Source organism: Rattus norvegicus, chromosome 13, assembly GCF_021556685.1.
Source record: "Rattus norvegicus strain SHRSP/BbbUtx chromosome 13, alternate assembly SHRSP_T2T, whole genome shotgun sequence".
Lineage (NCBI taxonomy): Eukaryota > Metazoa > Chordata > Mammalia > Rodentia > Muridae > Rattus > Rattus norvegicus.
This window is the reverse complement of record NC_141546.1, coordinates 54,343,516-54,356,171: the sequence shown is the minus strand read 5'-3', so window position 1 is coordinate 54,356,171 and position 12,656 is coordinate 54,343,516. Positions and strand designations below refer to the sequence as shown.

The 12,656-nt window shown below is 39.0% G+C and overlaps 1 protein-coding gene across 3 annotated transcripts in view; it reads right to left on the bottom strand.

Moving 5' to 3' along the window:
- Nucleotides 1-12,656, bottom strand: part of Kcnt2 (potassium sodium-activated channel subfamily T member 2) — a 402,380-nt gene that overhangs the window by 260,932 nt on the left and 128,792 nt on the right. For all 3 annotated transcript variants that reach the window (XM_087580809.1, XM_087580810.1, NM_198762.2), the window contains 1 exon segment: nucleotides 5,499-5,593. In XM_087580809.1, coding sequence (XP_087436935.1) covers nucleotides 5,499-5,593 — 95 coding nt within the window.

Below are 12,656 nucleotides of genomic sequence, written 5' to 3'. Positions count from 1 at the left end.
ATCAGTGCAACAGATCCATGCTCAAACAATGAAAGATGAAATTAAACAGTGATTCTCAAAAGGAGAAATAGTAAGCGTGAATAGTAAACACTCTGAGAAGTGTTGGATATCATTAGCCCATTGGAAATGCGAATTAAAAGTACTTTTCAATTCCATCTTGCCAAAATAAGACGTATCAAGACAACAAATGACAATAAATGCTGGTAAGGATATGAAGAAGGGAAACACTTATACATGTTTGCTTGATGTATAGATACTGCAGAGATGGTAAAAAGGATTAGATTTGCCATACGACCTTCATGTAGCATTTCTGGAAATACAGCCAAGGAGTTTCACATCCTGATATAGAAATTTTATTTTGATTTAGCACTGCTTTCTTTATAAAAGCAAGGAAACAGAAAACGGAATCAGCTGAGGTGTTCATCAACAAACACATAGATAAGAAAACTGTACTGCATTCATACAACAGAGTTCTTTTGACCATTTACAAGAAATGAAATCTGTAGGAAAACAGTAAACTGAGGAAGACCAATACCATACTCCATATTTTCTTTCTTCTATGTGGACCTTAACGTTAAAATCTTAACGAGATGTGTTTAGTTGGAGTGAGATATCAATAGTGCCAATCTCTCTCTCTCTCTCTCTCTCTCTCTCTCTCTCTCTCTCTCTCTCTCTCTCTCTCTCTCTGTGTGTGTGTGTGTGTGTGTGTGTGTGTGTGTGTGTGTGCGTGCGTGTGTGTCTGTGTCTACACATATATATACAATGAAACAGGTTAGAAGGGGACAGGCACCATCGAAAACTAAATACAAAAGGCAACACTATGAGGGGGCAGTTAAATGGTAGATGAAGATATAAGCATAGGAGATATTTGAGGATTGGAGGACTGGCCAACCAAAACTAAGAACACATGTAAAACCCATGTAGAAACCTACTACTTCATAAGCTACCTGAAAAGCGATGACTGTATAATAAACCTGAAGTGTCTGTCACCCAAATCTCCTTGCTGAGCGAGGAGCACTGTCACCTGACTTGTTTCTTCAGGGAGCCTACAGACTGTTGCTGCAACTAAATTGCCTTTTAGACTTAAACACAAATAAGCTCTTGCTCAACAAACACCCCATACTCTGGACACAGGACACAGGACACAGAAACCCAAGTTGGGGTTGCACTGAGGGTTTCCTCCCTGCAGAGCAGTGTTCCACATGCCCCAGGTATTCTGAAAAATAGTACAATATTGAAAATCCTGCTGAATTTAAGAAATTTAACTGATTACTTATCTATAATACAAATAGTGTAATCTTACATGATATTCAAAGAGCATTTAAAAAAATACTTTAGTTATCACGTCTGTAACTGCACATGAAACAAAAGCTCCAACTTGAGAGTTAATGAGAATTTCAGTTCTGTCTTATTTTTTTCATTTTCTATTTCCATATTCATAGTTCTGACATTCCATTGAAATGCTACGTCAGAGGTTAATTAAATATTTTTTCAAGTTCAAATCTGAATTTGGCTTCTCAAATCCCAAGTGCCTACTTACCCGCCAGACCAGCCGAGCCCGACAACTTAAGAGCACATCACTCAAACAAACATCAACCCATGAAGAAGAAAAGGCCACATGTTATTGAACTAAACGTTTAAACAACAGTTAAAGCTTAAACGTACTTAGGAATAAATGAATTCATTTCTCATAGACAAAAGACTTAGAAGGGAGATTGAATACTTTACATTGGACCACAACCAGAAAAAATATCCATTTGTGCAAATCTTTGTGTTACAGCTCTATGGAATAACAATGTGGAACTATGCATATGAATTAAAAAAAACTAAAGATTTTGGCAAAGAACATGAAAAAATAAGTCTATCTATGTAAAATTAGAAACAGCAAGAGCATTATCAATTATAGTACTTATCACTGGTTGGAATATATTGATAATTGAGCGAAAGTCATGCAGTTAATTCCCGGATGGACCAGTTACAATGGCTTTGTTACCAAGATGCAGAATGAATTGCAATGGCCAGCTGTCTCCCCAGCTAGCATCGCTGATGAAGAGGGGTAGGGAGCCAGCATGTGGACAGATGAGTCCAATTCCATTGCAATGATGGGAAAAACACTTCAGCACATTTTCTGGAAAGAATGGGTCAGCAGCTTAATGCTTATTTCAGTCTGGCAATGAGCTTGAGTCCCTCATAGGCAGATGCTTAATAATTATGCTTTATACAATGTTAATAATTAGGATGCCTACATGTGTTTTAGAACTAGATAGCAGCTTTCTAAAACAGGTAATCTTAGGATTGGGAGGGTTTTGTTTTGTTTTTTAAAGAAAACAGGCAATGTATCAAAATATAAGTTGATGAACCTTCTAGCTTCAAATTTTAAAGGCTGTACTAAATTACATATGTGTGCACACATGCACATGCACACGCCACACACACACACACAGACTTTAAATAAATTATGTATACTAGGGTTTGACTGCATGTGTGTATATAGAACATGTGTGAGTTGAGTCTCTGGAGGCCAGAAGGAGGTGCTGGATTACATGGACCTGACTTGTTGTTTTTGAGCTAGCAAGTTGGTAGGAAGTAAGTGTTGATATAGCAGCTTCCTTAAGCACGGAGCCTTCCCACCACCAACAAAACACCTCCATTATAGTTTCATGGATCAGGTGAAAAGAGCACTATGTATTTCTGGTCTTAATATTCAAAAGCGGATTATAACATGAAAAGATGTCCATTAACAGTAGATATACTTCTACATAGCCCAAAACTATACACTTATTTTTCCTTCATAGAGCAGTCACCAACTATGGTATAACTGAAATACAATCTCTAGACAAATACGTCTTTACCAAATTCATTTTATATTGTACCTAGAAATTAATAATTTTGACTTTAGGACTTATCCAACATTAGGAAAAAAATTAGTCTTTCCACATAGAGATTTTAATTTTCAAAGTTTCTAAAGTAAAATTTATTATGGAAATAATGTGATTATTTTTCAAGGAAGGAGGTTGGGAGGACCCTCTAGAATGTACCAGAGACCTGGGAAGTGAAAACTCTCATGACTCGAGAGGTGGGAGACACGAGATGAAATGCCCTCTAGTAGTAAGAAGGAACTTATTGAACCAACCTCTAGCAGAAAGACAGGGCACCAGGCGAGGATGGGGCTGCTATCCCACAGTCAAAGCTCTGACCCATAATTCTTCCTGTCTGAAAGAAATGCATGGATGGAAATGGAGAAGAGCCCGAGGATAAGAAGGTTCAGCGACAGGCCCAAAATGGGATCCAGCTCAAGGGGAGTCTCCAAGTCCTGACACCATTACTGAGGCTATGGGGCGTTCACAAAAAGGGACCTATCATGATTGGCTTCCAAAAGACTCAAAAACCAGCTGAAAGAGTCAGATGCAGATATGTGCACCCAACCAATGAACAGAAGCTGCTGACCCCTCTGAATTAGGGAAAAGCAGGAAGAAGATGAGAAGAAGGGCAACTCTGTAGGAGGACCAGCTGTCTCAATTATCATGGACTCCTGAGATCTCTCAGACACTGGATCACCAACCAGGCAGCATACTCCAGCTGAGATGAGGCATCCAACACATATACACCAGAGGATTCCAGGATCTGGGTTTCTGTCAGAGAAGATGTACCTAACGCTCAAGAGACTGGAGATCCCAGGAAATTTACAGGACTGGTGATGTGGTTGCGGTGGGTTGGGTGGGGACATCCTTGTAGAGACACAGGGGTGGGGAGGAGCGCGAGGAGGAATTATGGGATGTAGAAGTGTCGTTGGGTAGTCCAAGAGGGGAATTAAATCTAGAGTGTAAAAATTAATTAATTAATTAATTAATTAAATTTTAAAAAGAGAACAAAAAGGAAGTAAATAGGGCGTTAAGATAAATTGGAGACACTTGCGGAATGAAATAACACAAGTCAAAGTAAGACAAAATGAAGGCTCCACATCTCCTAAGGGGGAAATAAATATATTTCGGTTTTGCACTGAAAAAAAAAAGAATTCTTAGTGGCATTGCTTCAGAAATCAGTTAATTTAATAGAGTTTTCAGTACTGTGTGATGGAATCACTTTTAGCATTTCTATAGATTTTATTTATGCAGTTATATATTTGTCAAGAGAATCATAAATCCTGTTTGTGAAGGTTAAAAATATTCTGTAAAAATTTTATAGCGAAATGTTACATATATTCCTCTTAAAGCACAGAAGTCTAAAATAAACATATTTATGATCAATTTAGTATTAACCACTTACTAGTAATACAAAATAGATCATTACCCCCCACACACACACCTATGTTTGCATATACACATTTGTATCTAGCAGATGTAGCTGTGTATGTATAGATTGAATGTTCCTAACTCCAAATGAGATATTTCTCATTCTAAAAAGGCCAAGGACCTTACAGATACAAGCAGCATCTAAATCGCCTGTAAAGCAGATTCTACTCCACTCACTTTTGACCTTTTACCTCTTGCAAATGATACACATGATTGCAAACACAAAACATTTCACATAAATCATTTCACACAGGAATACTCCGCAAAGTTAAGTATGACTTCCAAAAGAGAAAATAAGTCATAATAAATCAAAGTGCCAGGCCTCATATTGCAACACGAAGAGGCTTTCCATTGCTTTGTAGCCACAGGGTCTTCTACTCTACTCCTTTGTTCCCAAAGTAATGACTCCAAGACTTAACTATTTATGAATAAATTCCTAGGCCATAAGCTATGGCTCATTTCCTGTCTAGCTTGTAACTTCCATAACTTGTGTATTCTGGTCTATGTCGGCTGTCTCTGTTTATTCTAGCCATATAGTTGGTTACCTCTCCTTGGATTCATGCGTCCAACTTCCTCAGAGTTCAGGGTGAATCTCCCACTCTTCAGTCTCTTTCAGAATCTTATTTCTCTATGTGATGTCCCAGCTTCTAGTTCCCACCTCAACTAATATGCCATCTGGGTCTTACTGATAGGTGATGGGTCCACGCAGAATATAAAAGATTCTTCCTTTAGCTCTCCTCTTTAGTCCTATAAAAGGCTTTCTGTAACAGTACATTCTTGCAGGTCTCACAGTAAAACACTGCAGACACAGAGGTATATGTGGTGACTGATAGAATTAAGAATATCCTCAAGAATGTTTCTAGTCTGAAGAAAAGAGAGGGAGGGTGCTGCTGTATGTCAAAGATTTGAAGGGAAAATGGGAGTCTGACAACCAAGCCATATAGGCCAGAACCTTGTAACTTAGCTCTTTACCTTTGAGAAAATGTCAAAGTTTCAGTAAATCCCAAAGTCACATGATACATGTGCTCTCTTGTTTTGTCTGTAAAACTAAGAAAAAAATTCATTTTACTTCTGTAGATGAAGTTTTTAGGTATTACAGTAAAGTATGTCTTTATAATAGCCAAATATTGATAAAACTGATTTATAATCGTTTCCCATAAAAAATGAAAAAATATTAAAAAATAAGAGAACTATATATGGTCTTACCAAGTGAAGATAAGGCATAGTAAAGTAGATATCAAAATCAGAACTTGATTAAACATTGCAGACTGTGTACGCTGAATGGCTCGATGAAGATCATTCTAGAATAAAAGAGAAGAAGCATATTATAAATTGTGACAAATACTAAAGCACTTGAGACTAATTATCAAATATCCACTGTACATAGTATATATTTAAATGAACCTAGTAGTATATTTTCATTTTACATGGATCTAGAAATAACTAATGGTATAATTCATATTACAAAGTTAGAATATGGGAAGAATAATAAAGTGCTAAATTTCAGCTCAGTTGCTTTGCAGAAAACAGAGAACATGCTGCAGTTATTAATCCCAGGCTTGCCATTCCCTGTATGATGGTGTAGGCTCTTCCCTCAGTATGCAAGCGCCTAAAAAAGGGAAATCTTGAGTTCACACACAGGTTGGGCTACATAGCCAAAGGCCATCTCAAAGACAAAACTAAAAAGAAAACAGAAAAACACTTCTTTCAATAATAATGCTTCTTCAATATTTTTTCACAAATTTCTGTTAATCTCAATAATTTTAAGAATTCACTCTTATGCATATTCTAACTGTGGAACTGTGAGAAAATGAATGCCCTTAAGAAAATGATCTCAGTTTAGTCACTGTAGTTTTCTGGATTGCATTAAACCAAGACTGTTCAAGACTATTATAAAAAGAAATAGCTATATTTATTAGCTAGAATTTCATGTCTGATTCTTTAGAATCTTAGAGCAAAGGAGGCAATCGTCAGAAAAACAATTAGAACTTCAACATCTAGAGAGAGCCAAAAAAGCAAAGCTACAGGACTGGAGTGGCATGTAGTCCTAAGCTAATGTTGTAAATGGTCTATTTCTCTGGAATGCTGACTAAGAGTTCCTGACTTTGAGAGACTATTTTTTTCCAACACTGAACTACATAGCAATGCACAAAGATTTATTTGATTCTGGGAGCAGTTTTTTCCTTAGTAATTTATTCAGTCAAATGGTTATTCTTTGTGTCAGGAAAAGACAGCAGGAGCTGGTCCACAGGCCAAGTTTGCCCACCCTTTGCTACCATTGGCCATGTGCTTTCCTGAGGAGTGTGGGCTTACTTCACATGAGTATTTAGAAACAATCATCTGCTGTAAATGCTCAAATGTTATTCTAATAATTCTCTAGGCACAGCTTTTAACACAATGTCTGCTTAAAGGTCATCTGAATGAAAAGCAAGTGTTAATGCTAATGAGTGTACTTTTCCAAGAAATGCAATCAATACTATTAAACTCTACCCACACAAGATTCAATACCATACATGTCATAAATATGTATTTGTGTGATTACTTTCAAGGAAAGTTTGCAACTAAATTACCTTTTTTTTAAACATTAGCAGAGAAATTAAATCAAATTAAATCAAATGCCGATACTATTCAGTAGGTCTGCTGTGAAGACTCATGTGTTTCAAAATTTGGTCTCTAGCTGATTTGCTAGTCTCAAAAAGTTGTGGAAATGTTATTCTTGTAGTTAAAATGTTTATCTTGGGAGTGTTAAGAGTGTATGTGTGCATGTGTGTGCGCATGTGAATACTATAGCCTCCCTCTAAGTGCATATGATATGTTTCAGGGACCTTGTGTGAATGTTGGAGGACAACTTGCAGGAGTTCAGTCTCTCCTTCAACCACATGGACAGAACTCTAGTTGTATAGCTTGATGGTAGGTGTCTTCACTCACTGACCCATCTGACCAGCCCTGTAGTGGCATCCATAGAACATTGATCCTTGTTGAAGAACTAAATCACTTGAGACGTTGAGACTTATAGCTTAATCCTATTTCCTGTTCCCTCCTCGATTACTGTCTACAAAAACAATGTTACAAATCATATAACACCTGCCATAACTTCTACACCTTTGTGAAATAGCTTCTAGAACTATAAGCCAAATAAACTTTTCATTAATCTATTTTGTATTAGGTATTTGATCATAATAACAACAAAATAAACAAAAATAAAAATAAAGTTTTTTTACTGTGATAAATCATATAATGTATTTGTAATAGCATTGTACCAGTTTACAACCTAATGTGGGACAGCCTTGAATTCTGGGCCTGAGAACTTCTAACATGTTTAAAGCAGAACTTAATGGGATTTTCTGGTTGTCCTGTTCAAGAACAGAGGTTCAAATTACAAAGCTTCAAAGGGGAACAAGGACTCTATAGAGAAACAGGATGGAGGTCATTGATATGGTATTGTGAAAGCAAATCTAGAAGCCTGTTGATTATGCTCTGATAATTTTAATGAGGCTTAATTTTAAACTAATAGACCAATACACTTAGTACAGTAAAGTGCAAGGCATGATAATATACAGGCAGTGACACTGTCATAATATTGACTGTTCTTGTACAGATTTTGTTGAGAAAGACCAACTACTAAAGCAGAAGGACGAATTTTTTTCATGTGTCATTTGATTGTGAAAGAACTGAACTTAAAGTTGAAGGCTAGACTGCTAAAAAGCAGCTGTAATTGCTAAACAGATTAGAACCACAGAGAGCAACAAAAGGCTTTCTCCAGGGTCAGCACACAAAGCAGCTGCTTCCCCGGCTTGGAGGGGGCACAAATTGGCAACCTCATCAAGCGGTTCTGGTTTTGCAAGAATGAAAGATGCCAGACTTAGGTGTCACATAATCTCAAACTCTGGTTTTAAATAGATACTGAGGCCTGGAAACACATGGCAGGAATGGCGTACTTGCAAAGAGTCCATGAGAGACCACTGTGAAATGAAGGCAGGATCTAGATTACAGTGGAGAAAGTGGGATGTTAAAGATGGCCAGTCACTAGGAAGTCCGCTAAGAAAAACAGTAGACATATAATGACCAGCTCAAGAAAAAGGAAATAGGTTTTGTGTGCTACAAATAGTATCTATTGATATCAAGACTATTATTGGAACTGAACTAACTACAGCACAAAACCCAGGTGCTACATATAAATGTTATGCCCAGATTGTGAGACCCCCACTCCACCATTCCAAGAGACCACCAGGGACCACAACTCTGATGCAAGTACAGGAGAGTCTTTGAGTTTGGACTCCGGTCACAAATCTTCCTGATGCAACAGGTTACTAAAGTAATACTCAGATCTAGGGGATTAGGGCTTATGTAGGGGAAAAGTCACAAGCAGATCTTTCGAGTCTTGGCATTACATGCTTGGGAAAATGGTTAAAAGAATGTTAGCCTTTAAATTGATTGCTGCATAAGATCTATTCAAACCACAAGGAGAGACCACAAATCTAAAAGGGGAATCTTGACCTAGGAATGACTTGTGTTTTCTTTCCTGTTATTGTGCTAGTCTATCGTGTTATTGTGAACTGGCCACAGCTGTTATGTCTATTTTCAACTGTTGAAAGGACTTTGTAGTCTCTTTTCCAGAGCCCAAGGGTGGGGGCCATGTCACTTTGAGGACAAGCAACTTGAAATGGAGTTTGGAAAGCAAGATGGAGTTTTTCCTGCTACTTTGGCCTCTTCAGCTCTCCCTTCTACTAGTGGCTTTACAAGCCAATCTTGGGCTTCTTGAGACCTAAGTCATCTGTACTAATTTGATGATAATGTGACCTCATTACCATCATTGGAATAGTTTCCAATCTCTGTTTAATATATTGTAAAAGTCTACTTATAATACATTGTCCAAAGGTAAGGAGAAGTAAAAGAATAACTAAGGGTCCCAGGAAAGTGGAAACAAGAGTTATTAACCAGGAGGAGAAATCAAATAGTGAGTGGTACTAACTTTTGGAGTCTTTCCTTTCCCTCTGGCATCTGTCTAAATTTTCCCTAACTTTGGCCAATGATTCTTGAATAACTCCAGAATTGTTGACATAGAAACAACACTTTTCAGGTAAAGCAGCACATAGTCTTCCCTGACGTAGGAACATTAAGTCAAGTTCTCACCTATTCTGTAACACTACTTCAGTGAGAAAGTCCACGTTGTACTCCAAGTGCAAGATGGATTTTTCTAGGTGCCGAATGTCCTCATTTATGTCTGCCTTTAAACTATTATAATTCTTTTGTAATGTTAGTGCAGCTATTCCAGTACAGGCTCCAGCTAGTCCTGCCACTAGAATTAAAGCTAAGGTTAGAGAGATGGGTTCTCTCTTCTGTCTCATAAGTTTCCCCTCGATGTGCCCTATTAAAGCTCTTAGCACTGCTTCTTCTGGGTAATAGGACAGGGCACTAATTGAGTCAAATTACAGAACCCTCTTGGGGTCAAGGAATTGAGAAATTCTCCATGCACACAAGGGGTCAATTCCATTGAACAGGCCCCACCATGCCTATTCAGAGGGAATAATCCATTTGGAATAAAATGGGTATTTGTCCAATTGCAAGGGTGTTGATGTAACAAATGGACCTTCCCCAGACAGATACCCAATCCCAATATAGTCTAGAGAATTAAAGCTAGACCTTCTTCTGACCATCTACATGGAGAGTCCCTTTCAGAAACATTACACTCAGCTATAATATGCCTTTATAAAAGGGGAGCCTAGCATTATAACACAACCAACAAGAGGTGGTAAGTTTGGGCTTGGAAACATTCAGAATTTGAAAGGTTTTTAACATCATTGACCAGAGGGGATCTGATGGTTCTGGTTGTTCAGGGGAGTTCTGGAACAGAGGTTCCCTGCAATTGGATAACTGGAGGTAAGGTAGTCATCTGTCTAGAGGATAGGGTCAATACTGGTTTAGGGTTGGTCAGGACTCCTTTGGGCCTACTGCTGCTGGTGGTTGGCTGGAAATCAGCCTTATTAAGAACTTGACTGTAAAGAGTAATCCAGGATGGCTACCTCTGATGGTGTGGAGCGCAAGGCCCTGAGACTTCCCTGCTTCCCATTCCTTTGCTTCTTTTCCCTTGTCAGTTTTCCACTCTGCGGGAAAATGTGCTATGATTTTCCTCTGACACTCACTCTCCTACTGCCATTTCCAGCAACTGATGTTTCATACTTATGTGAAAGAGATTATGTGTGCTAAAGGTAGTGATTATTGATATCAGGATTATTATTTGAACCTAGCTAATTGCAGCATGAACCTTGGGTGTTGCGTATAAAGCCTCAGAAGTTCAACTTTTCCCTGCTAGGTTGAGTCTTACTTTGGTGAATATGTCTTTTTGTTATGGTTGTAACCTGTTGGATACGGAAATACTTAGTCTGACTTTGTATATACATGGACTGACCCAGGGCTCCAACTGCATATGTAGCAGAGAATAGCCTTGTTGGGGCACCAGTGGAAGGGGAAGACCTTGGTCCTGCCAAGATTGGACCCCCAGTGCAGGGGAATATAGGGGAGGAGGTAAGGGGGATGGATGGGTGGACATACCCGTATGGGGGAGGAAAAGGGACAGGAAACCAGGAAAGGGAATAACATTTGAAATGTAAGTAAAGAAATATATCTAATAAAAAAAAGTGCCTAACTTTTTTCAGAGGCTCACGGTGGATCACTTCCCTTGGAGTTCAGAAAAGAGTTTGGAATTTGAGCAGTGTTGGAACTATAACAAACATAAACTTTTCATATATAAATAAAATTGGGAGGGGGTGTCTTATGAAGAGGCCATGAGCAAATGTGGTGTGCCAAAGACATAATATTGTGGTATGAATATAAAATGTCCCAAACGCTTATGTGTTTGAACACTTGGTGCTCAGCTGGTGGTAGTGTTTTAGAGAGTTACAAGAACTCTGGAAGATGTTCTCTGTGGTAAACAGTGTGGTTTTTTTTGTCCTGTTTTGTTTTATTGGATATTTTTTATTTACATTTCAAATGTTATCCCCTTTCCATCACCCAACCACCCAACACTCCATGATATTCCCCTACACTGGGACATCCAGCTTTGACAGGACCAAGGGCTTCTCCTCCCTCTGGTGCTCAGCAAGCCCATCGTGAGCTACATATGCAGCTGGAGCCATGGGTCTGTCCAAGTGTACTCCTTGGAAGGTGGTTTAGTCCTGGGAGCTCTGGTTGGTTGTTATTGTTGTACTTATGGGTTGCAAACCCTTCAGCTCCTTCAGTCCTTTCTCTAACTCCTCCGAAAGGGACCCTATTCTCAGTTCAATGGTTTGCTGCAAGCATTCGCCTCTGTATTTGTTTGCTCTGGCAGAGCCTCTCTGGAAACAGCTCTATCAGGCTCCTGTCAGCATGCACTTCTTGGAATCAGCAATATTGTCTGGGTTTGGTGGCTGTATGTATATGGCCCGGACATCCAGACGAGGCAGAGTCTGAATGGCAAGAGTTAAAAAATAAAGCTATGTCATTTAAACGTCTGTTCAAGCATTCATTTCAAAAATGACTACTATTCACTATGACAGACTCTTAGATCCAGGCAATGACCTCTGTCTATTCTAATACTCAAGAAAACTCCAAATTAAACCAAGCAAGACAAATCCATTCATACTTGTAAAAGATATAAAGACACTAGAGAAAAACGAACAAATATTTCTGGAAGGCCTTCTGGTGGGCACTACCTCCTGGTACCTAGTAGTAGACACAAGATCACTGAGTCTGAAGAAAAGGGGCAAAGAATGAACAGTCAGAGGTGAAGCTACTGGGAAAGTGGGATTTAAGATAGGCAGATTCCATTCGAGGCAGGTGCATAGGAACAAGCTTTACACTTTGCTGGCACAATATTATAGGCTCCAAGGCCTTATACTATTACTGATGCTATGCTGTGGTTACAGACAGGAGCCTAACATGGTTGTCCTCCAAGAGGCCCAATAGGCAGCTGAAAGAGACAGATGCAAATACTTAACAGGCAACCAAAGGAAAGAAGCTGGGGACCCCTGTGGTTGAATTAGGAAAAAACTGAGAGAAGCTGAGGAGGAGGATGACCTCATAGAAAGACCAAGAGTCTCAACTAATCTGGACCACAGAGGTCTCTCAGACACTCAGCCACCAACCGGGCAGCATACACTAACTGATATGAGGCCCCTGACACCTATAAAGCAGAGGAATAACTGGTCTGGCCCCGGTGAGAGAAGATGCATCTATTGAAAGGCCCCAGGGGTTGGGAGTGGGGTGGGAACATCCTCTTGGAAACAGGGAGGAGGAATGGCATGAGGAACAGTCAGAGGGAAGACTGGGAGGGAGATAATTACTGGACTGCAAAAAATTTAAATAACGACGATGATGATGATGATG